General features: G+C 43.8%; 1 protein-coding gene across 1 annotated transcript; it reads right to left on the minus strand.

Annotated features, from left to right (window-relative positions):
* Window positions 1-6026: 6026 nt before the first annotated feature.
* On the minus strand, window positions 6027-6983 carry LOC129074809 (olfactory receptor 10H1-like). The gene has a single exon (XM_054578676.1). It carries the CDS (start codon window positions 6972-6974, stop codon window positions 6027-6029), a length of 948 nt encoding a protein of 315 aa, XP_054434651.1. The 5' UTR covers window positions 6975-6983.
* Window positions 6984-20262: the final 13279 nt, after the last annotated feature.

A 20262-nucleotide genomic window follows, 5' to 3' on the forward strand; every position in this document is an offset into this window, starting at 1 on the left:
CAATCTGGGAGGGATTCCCTGGAATAGGTGAGTTGGGTTACCCAATGCTACCATTAGAAATGACATGCCATAAACATGTAATAATCTTAATTTGTCTGATGATTTAAAGTTTGCAAGGATCTTTGCAGGCAACATTCAAATGTACACACCATGGTTAAGTAACATCAAGGATGTATTCAGGCAGAAAGAATGTATGCGATGGTAACAGAGAAAACCAGATTCAATGATTTCTATTTTTTGCAGGACGCTTTGTCATGTAGCATTAAACCAGGAATCTGTTTTCCTCCTGCTGGAAACCAGGGTGGTCTCATTACTCCCACCACCGTCAACCTATATTGCAGAGAGCAGTGGAGTATGTCAGACCCCCACCCTCCGTTAGGTAGCAACAGGTGGCTGCAGCATTGGTTTTGTAAGGCTGCAAAGGACAAAACCAGATCTCAACAAAGGAGACCAAAGCAGCCTACATTCCAGCATTGCCCAGATCGGTGCAGTAGCAGTTAGAAACGGTAATAAACAGGCTTACAGAAGAAATCAAGGGAACCTCTGCATTTTAAGTGTGAAGCTTGCGCAGCTGCAAGGGGACAGAAAAGTCTCTGCAGTCAGTTCAAGGGGAAAAGTCCCTCCACGAGAAGTCACCTGCTGTGTTAGAGAGTCACGTGGCCCCTGGGCCGGTGGGGGAGCTCTGTGGTGAGCCATGATGGGTGCAGAGCCTGGGATGGAGTGTATCCATTGTCACGCTGGCTTATTGCTCCCCCGTGGGCATGAGGGGAACTTTCAGGCCGACTGTACTACATAGTATTTATAATTTGTTGAAAATATGTGTATTTAAGAGAATGACAAATACATGTGATATCACTTATATGTGGAACATAAAACAAGCTGAACTCATAAAAGCATAATAAAATAGTGCTTACCAGGGGTTGATGGATGTGGGAAATGGGGAGGTGTTTAAGGGTACAAGTTTGTAACCACTATGTAAATAAGTCCTGGAGGTCTAATACACAATATAGTGCTTAGAGCAAGGCTGTATTATAGACTTCAAACTTTCTAAGCGATTAGACCTTAATTGTTCCCAACACACACGCAAGCACAAAGAAATAATAATGTGATGCAATAAAGGTGTTAGCTTACACTATAGTGGTAACCATACTGCAATACATAAATGTACCAAATCAATATATTGTATACCTTCAACTTACATCTTAAGTATCAACTATAATAGCAATTTTTAAAAGGTTGCCTTGAAAACTTAAATTGTTTCTGAATATGAATTTATACAATTTGCTTTAAAATAGAAATTTACAACCCTGACTGGTGTGGCTCAGTGGATTGATTACCGGCCTGAGAACCAGGGGGTCACTGGTTTGATTCCCAGTCAGGGCACATGCCTGGGGTGTGAGCCAGGTCCCCAGTGTGTTTGGGGGGAGGGTGTGTGTGAGAGGCAACCACACATTCATGTTTCTCTCCCTTCCTTTTTCCCTCCTTTCCCCTCTGTCTGAAAAGAAATAAATAAAATCTTTAAATAAATTAAAATAAAATAGGACTTTATAATACTTAATGGACATGAGTTTATGGTGATGCTATTGTATGCAACAAAGTGTAATTAAAATGCACAAGCAATAAATTAATCAAGTTAGCCAAAGTTAGGGAAAAAAAGAAAAAATATCTGTATTCTTGTTTAAATTGAATAGTCAACTGGGCATCATTTGTTTTAAAGTTGAATTTAGTCTTTCTCCATAACTCGAGCAGTAAAAACATCCCATGTTAACATGAAGTGGGAGGATTTGGAAAACAATTTCAGTCAACACTCGGGAACCCAAAAGCATCTTTCTTTGCAGAACATACTGCATGTTTCCCTTTACCCCTCAGTATATTATCTCATTAGAGCCTCACAATGGAGGATCAGGGCAGATAAACTCACATCCACTTCATTTGACAGAGAGGACACAGAGGCTCAAAACAGCTGCATGGTTTATCCAAGATCATGCAACTTTGTAGGGCCAGGTTTCCAAGGTGAGTCTTTTCTGATGCCAATACTTCACACACTGTCTTCCCACGGTGGGGTTTGTGTGTCCTCTGTCCAAGGAGGGCTAGTCTGTTTCAAATAAAACACTCCAGCATCCTCAGGGCCTTTCAGTCCACAGGTAATTTGAACAGTACTTAGGGTGATATTATAACTTCATGTTTTGCTTGATGAGCTTAGGATCAGAGGGAGAGGAGTAAGTTGAAGAAATGACCAACTGGAGCCACCTATTTTGGGTTATCAGTGCAAGAAGGAAAGTGGGACCTCGCGGAGAGTGTTGTCGTCCAGCAGAGGGCGCCACAGGGAGAACTGCTTGTCCAACTGAGGTGCCTCATCTGCCTTCCTTCTCCCAGAAAGGCCTTCTCCAGGAATAGCCTCCTCTCTAATGCTCCTAGCCTCGAAGAATGGCCCCCCATGGCTCATCACCATGGCAATAGCAGGATGGCAAAGAATGGTGAAAGAGAACTTGCTCTCTGATGAGTTAAAGAAAGATGCTTTGAATTGCAGATAAGGGTGCGCAGTGGTTACGTGACAAAGCAAAGTGACCTTGTTTAAGTCACACTCACCTCTTAGCTTCAGTTTCCAATTACTAAAATGGATATAATAATGATGTCTCCATTTCTTACGATAGTTCTGAGAATTAAATAATATCATCTCTGTGGAACAATTGGCAGTGATTGGTACACAATAAGCACTTGATAAATGCCAGCCTTTCAAGATCTAGTTAATAATTATCTATGGCCTTCTGTGTCTCAAATCCTGTGCTAGTCCTGGGAGTACAGAGACGGGTTTGCTGCTATTCCCTGTCTCTGAAAAGTTTCCAGGGTGCTGGGCGGAATGATACGCACAGACATATCAACGCTCTCACCCGGCTGCAGACCAAGTGCTAAGAGCCACCAAAAGGGGCGTGGCTGCAGTAGCTGGGGGCGCCTCAGCCAGGCTTCCCTCGTCCCTGTATCCAGTGGGTCTCACCAGTGTTCTCCCTTGCCTGGAGGACACTTGGAGGTTTCTGTCGACATTTTTGGTTGTTAGAACTGCAGGAGAGAGAAATGTGCTAGACTATCTAGTGGGTCAAGGCCAGGGGTGTTGTCCAACATCTTACAATGCAAAGAACAGACTGTACCACAAAGAATGTGCCAACCCCAAATTTCAAGGGTTCAAGGATGACAATGCATGCACTCAGGAAACATTTATTGAACACCTCCTCTGTTCCAAGCACTTTTTTAGACACCACTGGGGATACAATGTTGAACTAATTAGACATGACCACTGATCCCAGGGCTTGCATGCTAGAGGGGAGCATGTGGATATTAAACAAATAATCACATTAATGAGTAAAAGGTAAATTGTTATAAAAGCTACAAGAAAAAGAAAGGAGTTGCCATTAGAGTTTATAACAGAGGTGATGGCTCGGTATGGGCATGTCAGGGAAGGTTTTCCTGAGGAGGTGACAATTTAAGGTCAGACCTATGGATGTGTGGGAGTAGGTGTTTCAGGAGGAAGCAGCAGCACGTACAAAGTCCCTGAGGCCCAAGCATGCTTGCGTATTGCAGGAACAGCTGGGGAACTAACGGGGCCGGACAGCTGGAGAGGCTGGGGATGGAGCTGGAGATGAAGCCGTAGCATGACCACCCCAAGGTTTGTACTGTGTCCTAAGGCTCTAAGCAGACGGGCGACCTTTCATATTTTCCCTTCACAAAGATCCCTCTGACGGCTGGACAGGGACAGCTGGGTGGAGGGCAGGCAGAGGAGAAAAGAAACATCCCTGAGGAAGGGACCTCATTTCCATCCACAAACAAGGGCACGGGGTCAACATTTCAGAAGAGCAGAGCAAGAGAGGTGAAGGCAGCAAACTGTCCCTCAAGCTGGCCTTTGCCTCCGACAATCAGCACCAAAACACTGGGTCGGGGGGTGTTCCAATTAGCACCAGGAGTGGCCCCCTAAAGCCTGGAGATCTCCCCATCAACAGCCATTCTCTGTTCTCCAGGCCCTTTAATCACTTCTCTGGGCTCTGGCCCTGCCTTGGGGACACCAAAGAAGGTGGCACAGAGGGGACAAATAGCCAGGAATGACAAGTAGCCAGGAATGCAGGGGGTGGGGGAACTTCAGAAAGTAGGAGCTAGATAGCAGAGGGGAGGGGAGCACAGGGTCTCTGGAGGCTGGGAGGGTGCCTGGCTGACACTAGAGGGCAGGGGGCTGAGCCGCGGTGGGGACAGGCAGCGCCCAAACTCTGGTTGTTTGCACTGACATTTGGGCATTTATCCCTATTTTCCATCACCAGATTGGTTAAAGATGGGTACTGTGTTTGGTCTTTTGAGAGAAAGAAATGCAAGGGTTTTTTGCGGGGCGGGGAGAGTGAAGGAACCTAAAGTCAGGCAAAAGAGGCACGCGCCTTGACTACCAAATCTAAAGTAAGCAATCAAGATAAATCGTATTTAATGCAATGTTTTTAAAAATCAAAATAATGCAAAAATTTCATGATGAACAACATATCGTTTTAAATAAAGACAGGATATAACAGTGCACTTTCATAACCTTGCCTCGCCCATTTCGCTCTGACAGCTGTTCACTAAGTTCAACTCCTTAGATTGTTTTAAATTTACAAAACAACATATACAAACTAAAGCAAAGGGGCAAAACTAAGGTTTACCTAAACCTCAGAATGCACTGACATTGGTCAACTAAACTACAAGCCGGCTTGCTCCCTGATGACTGCGGGGAACCACACTGACGCCTCCTGGATACAGTCCAGACGCCAGCTTTCCTGTTGGTTCTTTCAAATTCACACTGTCTGATTCTTACCTATTTTCCAGGGCAACCGATATATTTCAAGGCGCCTCTAGATCTGTGATCAGCTAAAGAGAACTGGGAATTAGGGAAGGCTTTCCTGAGGAGGTGCCTTTTAAGGTCAGGCCTAAGGATGTGCAGGAGTAAGGAAAGGGAGTCCCAGGTAGACACAGCAGCGCGGACAAAATTCCTGAGGTCAGAGTGCACGTGGCCTGTTGCAGGCACAGCCAGGGAGCCGGGGGGGCTGGAGAGCTGGGGAGGGCTGGGGGGGGCCTGCGCACCTCCCCGAGGCAGGGCCCAGCCTGCAGGGGCACCTGCCCGACACACCCGACTTCCCAACACATGAAAGAGAAATGACATTTTATTAAGGATTTCAAGGGAGTTGGGGAAGGAGATCTGTATTAGACATGCTATGGGCAACCTTATAAAATGCTCATTCATGTCCTTACTTTTTCCTCAAATGTCTTCACCAGCTGCTGGGTCTGGGTCAATTGCTAGGATTAGGGTTTTTCTTCCTGTCCTTTCCCGTTCCCTTAACCCAGCCCCTACTTCCTCACTCCTCTCCCACGCCTTCAGCTCCTCCCTCTACACATTTTTTTTCTCCGGAGGAGACATTCAGACCCACCCCCCACTTCCTCTCAGAAAAAACCTGTCATTCAGCCTAGTCAACAGAGGCCCGTCATGGAAGGAAACACCCTTCCCGCAAAAATGTGAAGAACTAAAATGAAAAACCATTTCACCATCAAAAGTGCTTTCCTTTTCTCAGGACAATAGAGTGAGAGGGAGTGATGTGTCTGAAGCCCAGAGGATGATGCTTGGCACACAACAGGTGCCAAATCACTGTCACTGTTTATGTCACTTGTTTTGGGCCGAGCAAGCATCCCTCATTTGCTTGCTCAAGATAAGCCATGAACACAAATCCCCCAACACTGTGCTGCAGGCATCGCCTCCTCCAGGCCTCTCCCAGGCACAGGAAACAGGAATATTGTCACACAAGGTCAATATTGGGGAGGCCATGAGCCCAGGGAGTGAAGGAGGAATACGGTCAGACAGACTTGGGGGGAAGGGGAGAGCTTAGAGAGCACTTGCTGAGGGTGGAGGTAGGAGGAGTTCGCGTGTAGGAACCGTCACTGGTGGAGCATAACTGTACAGATTTGACAGATGGAAGACTGAAGTGTCTTCACCCCCCACATCTGCTGCCGTGAAACCAGCCACTTCAGGAGCTCTGCAGAAAGAGCCTGCTGAGGAAGGTCTTCTTCATGGTGTTCTTCAACTCCTTGTTCCTGAGGCTGAAGATAATGGGGCTGAGGAAGGGGGTGAGGACTGTGTAGGCGACGTCCATCAGGGTGTCTCCTTCCAGAGACTGGGGACCCTTGGACTTGAGGTAGATCACAGAGGCGAAGCCATAGTGCACGACCACCACAGTGAGGTGGGACGCGCACGTGGAGAAGGCCCTGTGCCGGCCCTCAGCTGAGGGGATCCTCAAGATGGCAGCCACGATGGCGGCGTAGGAGAGGAGGATGAGGAGACAGCAGCCCAGCAGGGCCGTGATGCACACCAGGCCCACGCCCTTGGCCACAGCTGGTACATTAGTTCCACAGGCCAATTTCAGGAGAGGTGGCACATGGCAGAAAAAATGGTGGATCTCATTGGGTCCACAGAAGGCGAGGTGGAAAATGGCGGTTGTCACCACCAGTCCCATGACTAAGCCACCGGCCCAAGACCAGGCCACCAAGCAGGCACAGCCACGGGGACTCATGAGCACGTTGTAGTGCAGGGGATGGCAGATGGCCACGTAGCGGTCATAGCCCATGACCGTGAGCAGGAAGGAGTGGGTGAAGCCAAACGTGAAGGAGAAGAACATCTGGCTGGCACAGGCCGCAAAGGCGATGGAGCGGTGGGCGGAGAGCAGGTCGGCCAGCATGCGCGGGATGATGGCGAAGGTGTAGAGGATCTCGGAGATGGAGAGGGCGCACAGGAAGAGGTACATGGGCGTGTGGAGGCCACGCTCGGCCCAGATGGTGGTCATGATGAGCAGGTTGCCCAGCAGCGTGAACAGGTACATCAGCAGGAACAGCAGGAAGAACATCAGCTGAAGGTGTGGGAAGGTGGAGAAGCCGATGAAGATGAATTCAGACACAAAGGAGTGGTTTAGCCCCAGCATGGCGGTCACACCTGGCGTAGAAGAGAGGGAAGACCTCAGTGGGTAGAAACTCGAGGTCTCTGGTGAGCCCATCCTGGGAGGACTTCCTTGAGGGGTTCCTTCACCTCTCCAAGTCATGGTGAGTTTATCTGCAAATGACATTCGTAATAATGGGCTATGCTTCATGGAGCCACTAAGGTTTAAATACAATCATGCATTTAAAATGCTTATCACAAGTCCTGACACATAGTAAGAATTCAATGAATAAATAATAATAATTATTATTACCTCTATTTTCACATCCCAGAAGTAGGGACTCAAGGTCTCTATTCAGCCACACCTGGGTGGAGTTGTTAATGATCAAGGGCCACTGTCCACACGCATAGAAGCCAGGACTATGGCACCGGCTCATGGGAAAAGAAAGAGCTTTTGTGTGCGTTCAGCCGGCAAGGAGACAGGAGGCAAGGCTCAGATCTGTTTCCCGGATCCTGGGTCAGGGGCAAGATTCGAGGGCCTTCAGCACCAGATCTTTCTGGACAGCAGACCCATCCGCTGTGGAAGAGGCCCAGTGGTCAGCTTCCATCAGGGTCCCGCCCTTCGTTTCTGTGGGGGGAGCAGCAGAGGGTTCACAAGGGTTACGCTGAGTGCTGTATCCAAAGTTGAAACTTTGGTCCGGGGATCTTGTTAGAAACAGGATAGGGCCAGTTTGAGCTGGTTCTGTGGTTACAGTGTCCTCACTTTAGAATTTTTCATTGCTTCCAGTCATATTTCTAAATAGGAATGGAAATTTTAAAAGAAAGCAACAATTCAGTCTTTTTAAAAAAAAGATTATGGTCAGATCTTTTATTTTTTTAATTAATTATTTTTACAGTTATTTTTTTCAATTACATCTAATATTATCTTGTATTAGTTAGACAGTCATATACTTGACAAAGTGCTCCCCCTGCTATTTCCAGAAACCACCTGGCACCGCACTTAGTTATTACAGTGTTATTGACTATATTTCCTACGCTGCACTTTACATCCCCATGGCTATTCTGTAACTACTGATCTGTACTTCTCAATGCCTTCGCCTTTGTCACCCAGTCCCCACTATGCCCTCCACTCTGGCAACCATCAGTCGGTTCTCTGTATCTGTGAGTCTGTTTCTGTTCTGTTTGTTTGTTTATATTGTTCTTTAGACTCCACATATAAGTGAAATCATACAATATTTGTCTCTCTAATTGACTTATTTCACTTAGCATAATACTCTCTAGGTCCATCCATTTTTTTTTAATGTTTGAGTAATATTATGTACCAGAGATTTTTTATCCACTTGTCTACTGATGGGCACTTGGGCAGCTTCCAAATCTTGGCTATTGTAAATAACATTGCAGTGAACATAGGGGTGCATATGTTCTTTCAAATTAATGTTTTGGGTTTCTTTAGATATATACCCAGAAGTGGAATCACTGGGTCATAAAGTAGTTTCATTTTTAATTTTTTGAGGAACCTCCATACTGTTTTCCATGGTGGCCGCACCATACAAAGGGATCTTCAATAAAATTTTTTGAATTGAAAAATCTGGTGCTGGTTAGAGTTTGCCTTTGAAAGGATAATGCAAATCCCATGATCACTATGCTCAAATACGCCTAAACTCTGAGCCGTCTGCAAGGCTTAGTACGCATTAAGTGGTAGCTATTTTCTTCTCATACAAAGCCCTACATGTTATCCACATGAGCTAAACATTTTTGAGCCCCAGCCAGTGTGGCTCAGTTGGCTGGGCGTCATCTCGGAAACCCAAAGGTTGCCGGTTGGATTCCCCATCAGGGCACAGGCCTGGGTTGCAGGTTCTGTCCCAGTCGAGCATGCCCTACAGAAGCAGCCAACCGATGTTTCTCACATTGATGTTTCCCTCTCTTTCTCCCTCACTTATCCTTTCTCTAAAGTCAAAAATTAAAAATTAAAAAAAAACCTCTTGAAAAAATTATATTTTAAAACAGTGTTTCAGCAACAACATTGGGTTGGTTTCTTAATCTTTTTCAACTTAGTTTTCTCATTCCTGAAAGGAAGTTGGTCCTAATAACCCTTAGTGGACAAGGTTGTTATGAGGATTAAATAAGATAAACATGTAAGGTGATTTTCACAGCACCTGCAATACACAATAGAAGTTAAGATTGAGGACAGACGTAAGTGACCAGAAGGGGATTCTTTTAAAATGTAGCAATCTGTGATTGTATCTTTCTTCTGACTGGTGCATTTAATACATTTATCTTTTTGGTAATTACTGGTACTGTTGTTTTGGACTTAATTCCATCATTTTATTTAATACTTGAGCTATATGTAAATATATATTAATGAAAATAGCTAACATATACATGTATATTTAACATATACAAACACAAAAATATGCACATACTCCCATTCACTAAACCAAATACGCACACTAAAAAACAAAATAAATAGACAAAAACCCAGAAAGAACATGGAACTGTCACCAAAAAGGGCCTGTGTGAGGCCATAGAGGAAGCCTAAGTAAATTCCCAAGTGCCAATATTGCAAAGACCCGGGTTATCTGACCCTGCCGCACTAAAGCTGGAAATTAATAAGAAAAGGAGAGCTGGAAGCTCCCGTATACTTGGAACACAAATATTAGGTTGAACTATTTGACAGTGGCAGAGTAACACATGACTCGCTAAACTTTGGGCAAAATTAAGAAATTTGGAATAGAAAAAGGGTATTAGTGGAAAAACTGGAGAAATTCTAGTAAGAGCCGTAGTTTGCTATGTAGTATTATGCCCACGTTAATTTCCTGGTTCTGATCTTTGTCCTGGTGTCCTATCAGATGCTCACATTTGAGGACGTTGAGTGAAGGGAGCACAGAGATTTTCGGTGTTGGTTTTGCAAGTTTTTTAAGTTTATAATTGGTTAAAAAAGAAAAAGTTTTAAAAAAACAAGGTACCACCCAAAGTAGCATAAAATCTATCAAGTATCTACAATTAATTTAAATAAGTACACATAAGATCTCCACAAAGAACAATTAAACCTCTAATTAATAGAAAACATGGCATATGATACAAATAAGTGGATGAAATGGAAAGACAATATCTATACATTCAATGCAATATTCTCAAAAAATCCAATTTTGAGATGAATAATAAACATATTCTAAAATTTCTATGAAAAGATAATGAGCCATGAAGAACTAAGTCAACCTTGAAATGAAGGGTGGGAGGAGGTGGGGAAACCACCTTCTCAGAGTCCGAGAATTTCACAGGCGCGTGGGAATAACGCAGCTCAGCGTGACTGCAAGGGCAGGCAGGCCAGCGGGCGCAGCAGATATGAAGCCATTCACACATGGCTAAGGCCACACCACAGATAAATTAGAAAATGACAGATTGTTCAGAAATGCTGTAGAGAACTCTCTCTCTCTCTCTCTCAACAAAATTGGATATTTAATTAGAGAGGATCAAGATGGATTAATAACTTAATTAAAAGATGAAAACATAGCTAATAAAAGAAAGTATAGTGGGATCTTTGTGATTTAGGAACAAGAAATGACTTCTTTAAAAAGAAAAAAACACAAAGTATAAAAAAATTAATTCCATCACACCAAAATTGTAAACCTTGCCCTGGCCAAATGGCTCTGTTGTAGCATCATCCCAAGCACCAAAATTTGATCCTCACTCAGGGCACATACAGGAGGCAAACGATCAATGTCTCTCAGATTGATGTTTATCTGTCTCTCTCTCTTCCTCTTTCTCTAAAATCAATAAATATACCCTTGGATGAAGATTAAAACATAAAAGTGAAAAAATTTAAAAAATATAAATCATATTAACAAAGAGCATCATGGACAAAGTTAACAGATGACAGAGAGCAAGAATATATTTGCAATGTTAAATAAATCCTAGAGATCTGCTGCACACCATAGAGGCTGTAGTTAACAATATGTTAACGTGCACTTAAAAGCTTGTTCAGAATATAGACAACAATGCTATATTGTAATAGAGACTCGATTTTCATTATTTCCACCACATAAAAGAAATGGTAATTATGACATGACAAAGGGGCGATCACTACAATGATAATCACATTACAATATATAAATACACTAAAGTAAAATGTGTACTTTAAATTTGCATGGTTATATGTCAAATATACTTCAACTAAAAAAAAGGACTTGTTAAGAAGGTAGGTCTTATGTTAAGTATTGTTACCACATAAATAAATAGAGGAACCCAAGAAACCTTCGGAGGTGAGGATGAGCCCATTACCTTGATTGTGGCGAGGGTGTCGCAGATGTAGGCGTACGTCCAAGCTCGTCAAAAGGTACGCCTTAAAGATGTGCAGGTTTTTGTTTATCATGTATGCTTCAACAAAACTAGAAAAACCCTGACAGGAAACTAATATCTAGACTCTACAAGGAATGTCTACAAACCAAAGGGAGAAAAGACTGGAACTAGGATAGGAAGTGGGCAAAGGATAGGCTCAGGCGATGTGCGGAAGGGAAACACAACAGGCGAAGAGGAAATGAAGACAGGCTGCTGCTCATGAGCACTTAGACAAATGCAATTTAAAAGAGCAATGTGGCACCACCTGTTCGAGTAGCACCTGTTAGAGTAGCAACAGTTAGGAAGCTGGGTGTTGCGGTGGGTTGGCCCAGATGTGACGATGAGTGAACATTCATCCTTCTAGCCGGTGCGCCATGGCCAGATGAAGGGGACACGTACCCCCAGTCCTGCAAACACTGCTCCTGCGCCTCCACCTGAATGAAACCTTCACACAGGTCAGTGAGGGGATGCAGTCAAGAACGTTCATGTCAGCACTGTCTGTGTTGGCGGAGAGCTGGGGACAGTCTGAGAGGACCCTCCCCCCACTATCTGTGAGAGTAGAGAATTAAAGTGTGGTGGGGGTGCACCCTGGAGCCAGAAACAACAGTTGGCAGAAAAAGAGCAAACATCACATAGCAATGTGGATGGTTCCTACAAACATAGCACTGGGTTAAAAAATTAGGAAAACAACCTCCAACACAGTATAATGCACCGCCGTGGCACACCAAGGAACGCCAAGGGCCACCAGCAGCTGGAAGAAGCAAGGAAGGATCCTCCCCTAGAACCTTCAGAGGCAGCGCGGCCCTGCTGACACTTTGGAGGGGAGGGAATACATTTCTGGGGTTTTAAGCCACCTGGTTTGTGGTGCTTTGCTACAGCAGCGGCAAGAAACAACTGCAGGCACACGCAATACACATACCCAAACACCCTCGGTGCACTCGGAAGCACACACGGGTGATGCGCACAGGAGCACACATGCATGTGACACACCCGGTGTGACCCTCCTGGCTCAAAACCGACCTTTCCTCTGACTCGATACAAAGACCCCTCCCTGCCCGGAACGGACCTAGGCGACTGGCGCTGCTGTGGGGGAAGGAGACAGCTGCAGACGGACTCAGTGTGGGACTCATTGTGGGCCCAGGGGCCCAGGCTGCTCACCCAGCCTGGGGCTGGATGCTGGGGCTTCAGACTCCCCTCTCCGCCCCCCTTACCCCTGCGTCCTGCGTCTTTCCCTCAGCCAGGGTCTCTCTCTGCCCCGGTTCTCCGTGATCCAAATGTCCTCTCCCTTCCAGCTCCCGTAGCTCTTGTCACCTGCCCCTGCTAAACGGCCCCGGAGGACCGTTGCTCTCTGGGGGACACCTGCCTGCAGCCTGGGGGGCCACCGTTCATGCGGCCAGACCAGCAGTGGAGGCGGGGTGGCAGTTTTAATTCTGTGGGTGTCTTCCCCGGGGTGGGTTCCCGCAGGCCTCTCCAAGGAGCCTGGTCATGTGGGATGTGAGGTCCTCTAAATCCAAGGAGAGCAGCAGGGTCCTTAGAACGTCCTCTCCCTCCCTCCCTCCCTCCCTCCCTTCCTTCCTTCATTCTTTCTTCTTTATTTCCTTCCCTCGCTCCCTTCCCTCCATCCCTCTTTCCTTTCCTCCTTTCCTCCTTCCTTCCACTCCCCTTTCCTCCCTCCCTCCTTCCTTCATCCATCCATCCCATCTTCATTGAGCACTGCCTAAGGAACTTGGTCTGGATCTGAGGCCCCAAAGAGAGCTCTGCCATCACCCAGCACTGAAGGAGCCCTCAGACTTGGGAGAGGAAGAGCTGGGTATAGATGCCCCACCCCCTTGTGATCAGAACAAGGCCACAGGAGACCCACAGAGGGAAGGTGGACCACCTTCCCGGCAGGGATACTGAGGCTGAGCTTGGGAAGGCACTTTCTCCTTGGGCTGTGTCTTAGTCTCCCCATCCTGCCTATTCCCTTCCCATCTGAGGCAATGCCAACCTCCGCTCCCCTGACTAAAACCCTCCAAGGGCAGGATACAGATGCCCTCAACCCCTTGGGGTCAAGGGAAGGTCAGAGCGAGGCAGGGGCTGAAGGAGTCCAGAGTGGGAATCCAGGGATGTGGCTTAGGGTGAGGGCAGCTGGAGGCTTCTCAGAAAAAGGGCAAACTACAGTGGGTCTTACAGAGTGGTTCCTCTTGGACAGCAGAAGTGTCCAGAGTCTTTTGGCCAAACTGGAGAGTCCCACTTCTCAACCACTCACTACAGTCGAATGGGGTTCTACTCTATCCCCATTGTCCTGGTGATCCAGGACAGTCTGACATTAGCGTATTCTTTCCTGTGATATAATAAAACATAAATATTTGCTCTTTGGTCTTTTTTCCTGGTTCTTCTTTTAATTGAAATGTAATAGACATGCAACATTGTATCAGTTTCACATGTACAACATAGCGATTCAACATGTATATACATTGCAAAACGATTGTGATAATTCTAGTTATGATCTGTCCATACTCAAAATTACATACATTTTTTTCTTGTGTAGAGAACTTTTAAGATTAACTTTCAAATTTGAAATATATTGTTATTAATCGTAGTCACCAAATTTTACCTTACATCCCCATGACTTATTTATTTTTATATCTGAAAGAGTGTGCTTCTTGATCTCCTTCACCCACCTCATCCACCCTTCCACTCCCCTCCCCTCTGGCAACACTAGTCTGTTCTCTGTAGCTATGAGTTTGGTTTGGTTTGGTTTGTTCATTCATTTTGTGTTGTGTTATGTTTTGTTGTGTTTAGATTCTGCATATAAAAAAAATCATAAGGTATTCATCTTTCTCTGACTGACTTGTTTCACTTAGCATAATACCCTCAAGGTCCACCTCTGTTGTTGCAAATGGTAAATTTTATTCTTCTTATTTAAGTAATATTGTATAAATGTACCATATCTTCTTTATTCACTCACCCATTGATGACCATTTAGTTGGTTTCTGTATCTTAGCTATTGTAAATAATGTTGCAATGAAGGTATTTTTTTCAAATTAGTGTTTTTCTTTTCTTTGGACAAATATCCAGAAGTGGAATTGCTGAATCATATGGTAGTTCTTTTAATTCTTTGAGGAACCTGCATACTGTTTTCCATAGTAACTGCACCAATTTATAACCCCAATAGTGCTCAATGGTTCCCTTTACTCTACATCCTTACCATCATTTGTTGTTTCTTGTTTCGATATCAGCCATTCTGACAGGTGTGAGATGCTGTCTCATTGGGTCCCTGGTTCTTGACCCTCAACTCCTAAAATCCTTAGTCTCTCCGGAGGATGAGTGTTTCAGCATGCGGGGCAGGTGACTGGTGGCTGGGGGCCCCGAAGAAACTTCAGGATGGCACTGGCATCAGAAGGACCCAGGCGTGATCAGAGCTGGAACTTTCAGCCGCACTCCCATGACCTCTGGGGAGGGGAAAGGGGTTGACGATGTGGTTAATGACCAATGATTGGCTGACGATTTAATCAAGCATAGGGAATGCAACCTGCATAAAACTCCCTAAATAACAAAGTTTCGAGAGCTTCTGGGCTGGTGAATACGTTGAGATGAAGGGAGGATGGCGCCCCCAGCGAGAGCATGGGAGTGGTCCTCAGGACCCCAGGCTGATAGGTAACTCCAGAGAACTGGCCCATGTGATGAGAGAGACACACGGGGGCTCCTGGGTCTGAAGACACCTCTTGTTGGGCCTGGGCTGTAGGTGCAATTCATTATGTAATCATCCATTATTATATTATTTTTTAATTTTTATTTAAAAATCATGTTTATTGTATTACAGTTGTCTCAATTTTCCCCCCTTTGCCCTCCTCCACCCATCCTGCCCCACCCCCCTCTCCCATAGTCAATTCCCACTCTGTTGTCCATGTCCATGGGTCACTCATGCATGTTCTTTGTCTAGTCTCTTCTTCTCTCTACCATTGTCTTCCTTCCCTATCCCCTCTGGTCACTCTCAGTCTGCTCCACGTTTCCATGTCTGTGGTTTATTTTGTTCCTTAGTTTATTTGTTTAAATAGATTCCACTTATAACTGAGATCATATGGTATTCGTCTTTCTCCAATTGGCTTATTTCACTTAGTATAATATTCTCCAGTTCCATCAATGTTGTCGTAAAAGGTAGGAGTTCCTTCTTTCTTTCTCTTTTTTTTAAATGCAGATTTTATTTATTTACTTATTTATTTTAAATGTCAAAATCAATTATAAAATATTAAAAAATTTAAATCCATTATAAAGTCTCAGCAATTAAAACAACATGACACCAACACAGAAATAATCAAGCAGATCAGTGAAATATAATGAGCATTCAAGAAACAAATGTATATATCTGTCTAACAACATAATATATGATTAAATTGATATTTCAAATCAATGGGGAAAACAAGGCTTACTCAACAAATAAGGTGCATGGACCACTATTACTTGAAATAAAACAAATATAGAGCCCTATTTCACACATTATATAAACAATATTCAGGAGAGTTAAAAATCAATATGTAAAATCTAAGGAGTTTTAGGAGAAAGTACAAAATAATATTTTTCTTACATTGAAGTAACATATTCAAACCCAGAAGCTATAATGTAAAATATTGACAATATGACTATATTAAACATTTGACTATAGAGTATTATACATAAAAAAAAGTTAAAGGACAAGTAATAGAATAGAAAAGTATTTGCAACACATTTAAAAAAGGGTTAATAGTTTTTTTTAGGGAAAAAATTCTTCATACATTTAATCAGAAAATGGATAAAGAATACCAAAAAGTCATTTAAAGCTTTTTAAAAATAATATAAATAGGCAAGAAATATACAAAAACAGTTTTAGTTTCAACAAATAATCAAGTAAAAACTAAAATAATGCATCATTGTCATAATCAAATTAATACATATTAAAAATATTGGTAATATCAAGGACTGGTGACTGTGAAAGGAACTGGGTAATCATAGGCTCTCTTTATTCATCTTCTTAAAGCAGTCCCTTTAGCATATTTTGCAATGCTGGTTTGGTGAAGGTGTATTCTTCTAGCCTTCTTTTGTCTGGGAAACTCCTTTTTTTGCCTTTCATTTTAATTGAGAGCTTTGCTGGGCAGAGCAGCCTTGCTTGCAGGCCTTCGCTTTTCATGACTTGGAATATTTCTTGCCATTCCCTTTGGGCTTGTAATGTTTCTGTTGAGAAGTCACCTGCTAGCTGTGCCAGGGCTCCCTTATATGTTACTGCCTCTTCCTCCTTGGCTGCCTTTAGGATTCTCTGTTTGTCTTTGATGTTTACTATTTTAATGATGATGTATCTTGGAGTGGGCCTCTTTGGGTTCCTCTTGAATGGGACGCTCTGTGCTTCCTGGACCTGTGTGACTTTTTCTCTCCTCAAATTAGGGAAGTTTTCCATCATTACTTTCTCAAACAGGTTCTCTATCCTTCCTTCTCTTCTTCTCCTTCTGGTATCCCTATTGTACAGATATTGTTACATTTCAGGTTGTTCTGCATTTCCCTCAGTGCCTCTTTATTCTTTTTTGAGTCTTTTTTTCATTTTCTTGCTCTTTCTGGGAGCTTTTATCTACCTTGTCCTCCAGCTCACGGATTTGGTACTCTGCTTCATCTCGCCTGCTTTTGGTTCCTTCTACTGTGTTCTGCAGTTCAGAAATTGTATTCTTCATTTCCTCTTATCCTTATTGACAGTTCCTATGTCCTTTTTCATGCTGAGATAGTTTGCAGTAAGTTCCTCGTAGTTTTCCTGTAGTTCTTTGTAATTCTCTCTGAGCTCACTGAGCTCATTGAGTTTCCTTAGAACCGTTATTGGGAATTCAATATCTGATAGTTTCCTGCCTCTCTTTCATTTAGTTCTCTTTCTGGGGATTCCTCCTTTCCCTTCGACTGGGGGGTGTTTCTTTGTTTTCCCATTATATGTGAGACTCTTATTTTTTGCTTCTGCTTCTTAAATTGATCTCTCTTGATTTCCTTACTTTGTGGTGTGAACTTCTATGGTAGGAGACCACTGTTTTTTCTTTCTGTATCTGCCTCTGATGATGTCAGAGGTTGACCCTGTCTGACCTTAGGCAGTCTGTTCGAGAATTCCAGGAATCTACTATCTGTGGCTGTCTCCTTCAGTTGTTAATCTAGTCACTAGGCACTCAGCAGTCAGGCTTAGACACCACAGGGCTGGGCAGAGTCCCTCCTAGGGATGGGGTTATTGGGTCCTCTCATGCTGCTGCCACTCAGGGGAGTGGTCTGCCTGAGCAAGATGGCTGCTGCCGTATGGGGGATGAGTCAGCACTGGGATCCCCTTGGCTACTCTCTCAGTTCTCTCCCCAAAGCCTCCTTCCTCAGGCATCTCTAGCCCACTCTGCCCCAGCCTTTGCTAGAGACCAAGGTAAGTGGCTGCAAATAAAAATTTATGTGTTGGCTCTTTAAAAGGCTTGTTGCATCTCCAGCCGCCTGTCTCTGGCAGAGAGCAACTCGGCTGCTTTTTGCAGCTGGTTGTTATCTGTGTACTTTTTGGGCTCTGGTGCTGTAGGCTGAAGATCCCCACTTATGGTTTAGACCCCGCTCTTCTCAGGGGAATCCAACTGGCCATTTCAATATACTTCTGGTGCTGCTGCCCGTGGGTGCCCCACTTGCCTTCTTGAGTCTCTACCACACTCCTTACCAGTCAGGTTGTGCTGAAGCTGATTCTTTTGTCTGTCCAAAGTTATAAGGCTACTCTTTCGCTATTGTTCAGTTGTTTTTTCCAGGTGCTTTCTCCTCAATTTAGTTGTAATTCCAGATTGGTCCTGGGAGGAGATCAGTGTGACTTCCATTCACTCCTCTGCCATCTTGATTTTCCCCCATTATTATATTTATATGAGTTATCCATAAACATGTAAGTTTATGTATTTTTGCATGTACATCTTATTTCACAATAGAAGACAAAGAATGTTGTAAGGGCGACAAAAAGTTATTTGCAAAGTTAAACTGCTACATAACTACTAAGCATAATGTATATAAAATATATGGATAATTTGGATATAGATATATACACATTAGTATACATATTAATGGGATAAGGGGTTTTTATTACCCTCTTTTCCTTTTTCTGATCAAATGTAAAAGCAAATTAACTTTTCTGTTTGGATTGCCTGCTTGAGATCTATCAATAAAACAGCATTTTTATGGGGACCTAGTTTTGAGGCCAGCATAACAATAATGTCATTTTATTTTTACACAGCACCGTTGGCTTTTATATAACTACCAGTTCAGAACCTTTGTCTGTCTGATATCGGGTAATATGGTCTTCCAATTCCCATAAATTGTGTTTCCACTGTCCTGGGGAGAAGTTATTTGAGGAAGGTCAAAAGTGGAGAGAAACCCTCCACATACCGAGCCTCACTCTCTGGCCATTTGGAAGAGTTGGGGAAATAAAAACCAAGATCTAAAGAACATGCCAATTGACAAATATAGAACTAGCTTAATTTATTATCAAACAAAGAAAATATCCAGAATGCATACATGTAACCTGCAAGTGGGTACAAATCAATGGTAGATTTTCAGCTTTATTTATACAACATTTATACTACAGTTGATATATGTCCTCCTCCTTTTAGCAAACATTCAGCGATTACTGAATTTGCGCTTGTATTTTGTATTACTCATGATTTCTTACGTCCTTTATTTCTTGATGTTTTGGCATCTGTTGAGGATCCGGGAGAGGCTAACTGGTTTCTAGAGGAAAGCCAACAACTCACCCAGGAGCATGCCTTTCATATGCAAAGTAGCCCATACCTCCAACCACCGCTCTTATGGGCCCTTACTCTTCAGGCCACTATCCACCTGCCTGAATCGCCCCAGGACCAGATTGTACACAACTAGGGACAGTTGCCCCAGAGCCTGCCAAAATGACTGAAATTAACAAGCCCAAAGCTTGCTCAGCCTGCCTCGCCCATTCCTTCCTCCCTCTCTCTCTGCCTCCAGCCCAACCCAGGTGCTTCCCTGTGTGGCCTGCAGGGCATGCCTCGCCTGCTGTGTCTAGGGTAAAACCTTTCTTGGTAACAGTCATTTTCAGGTCTGTGGGCTTTGCATACATGATTAAAATAAGTCCAGGTGCAGTCATAAAATAAACAACTCATAGGATGTAACGTACAGAAAAAATTCTGTGACTATATGTAGTGACCTATGTTAACTAGATTTAACTGTGGTGATTGTTTTTCACAATATATACAAATATTGAATCATGTTGTATGCTTGAAACTAATATAATGTTACATGTCAGCTATACCTCAATGAAAAAAGTCCCAGGTACACTTAAAACATATTTACATTAAACTCACTCATTCAGCCCTGGCTGGTGTGGCTCAGTGGATTGAGTGTTGGCCTGCAAACTGAAATGTTGCTGGTTTGGTTCCTGGTCAGGGCACGTGCCTGGGTTGCAGGCCAGGTCCCTGGTTGGGGATGTGTGAGAGGCAACAGGTCGATGTTTCTCTTACACATCGATGTTTCTCTCCCTCTTTTTCTCCCTCCTTTCCAGTCTCTCTAAAAATAAATAAATAAATAAATCTTTAAGGAAAAAGAAAAAAAAAACAGCTCACTCATACATCCTGTTCATTATTCTTTATCAGAACCTCCTAAAGTTGCCCCTGGCAGTGCATGTAGTCACATCTTGCAACATTCCTCAGTAAGGTTAGATTAAATTCAGTTTCCCACAGAGTTCGATTGTCTGATGCTGGATCTCTCCTTGACAGATTACAGGAGAGAACCATCGACCACAACTGGACTCCAGTGGGATTCTAGGTTGAAACATGATTTATGTTCAGAATTTAAATATACTGTACAAGCTTAGTGAGGTTTCTTTGTTGTTGGACATGGAAGCTAGTGGGGTTGGAGGAGCAGATCCCCCTACTCCTGTGGTCAGAGCATCAGGCCAGACTCCAGCCTGTGAGGTGTATTAAAAGTCCTCCTTGCCTAACCCCTTGTCTCACCTGCTTCCTGCAGTCTGGGTGCCG

The sequence above is a fragment of the Pteronotus mesoamericanus genome, unplaced genomic scaffold (assembly GCF_021234165.1).
Source record: "Pteronotus mesoamericanus isolate MK-2021 breed Mesoamerican mustached bat unplaced genomic scaffold, CSHL_Meso_final contig_502, whole genome shotgun sequence".
In the NCBI taxonomy this organism is placed as follows: Eukaryota; Metazoa; Chordata; class Mammalia; order Chiroptera; family Mormoopidae; genus Pteronotus; species Pteronotus mesoamericanus.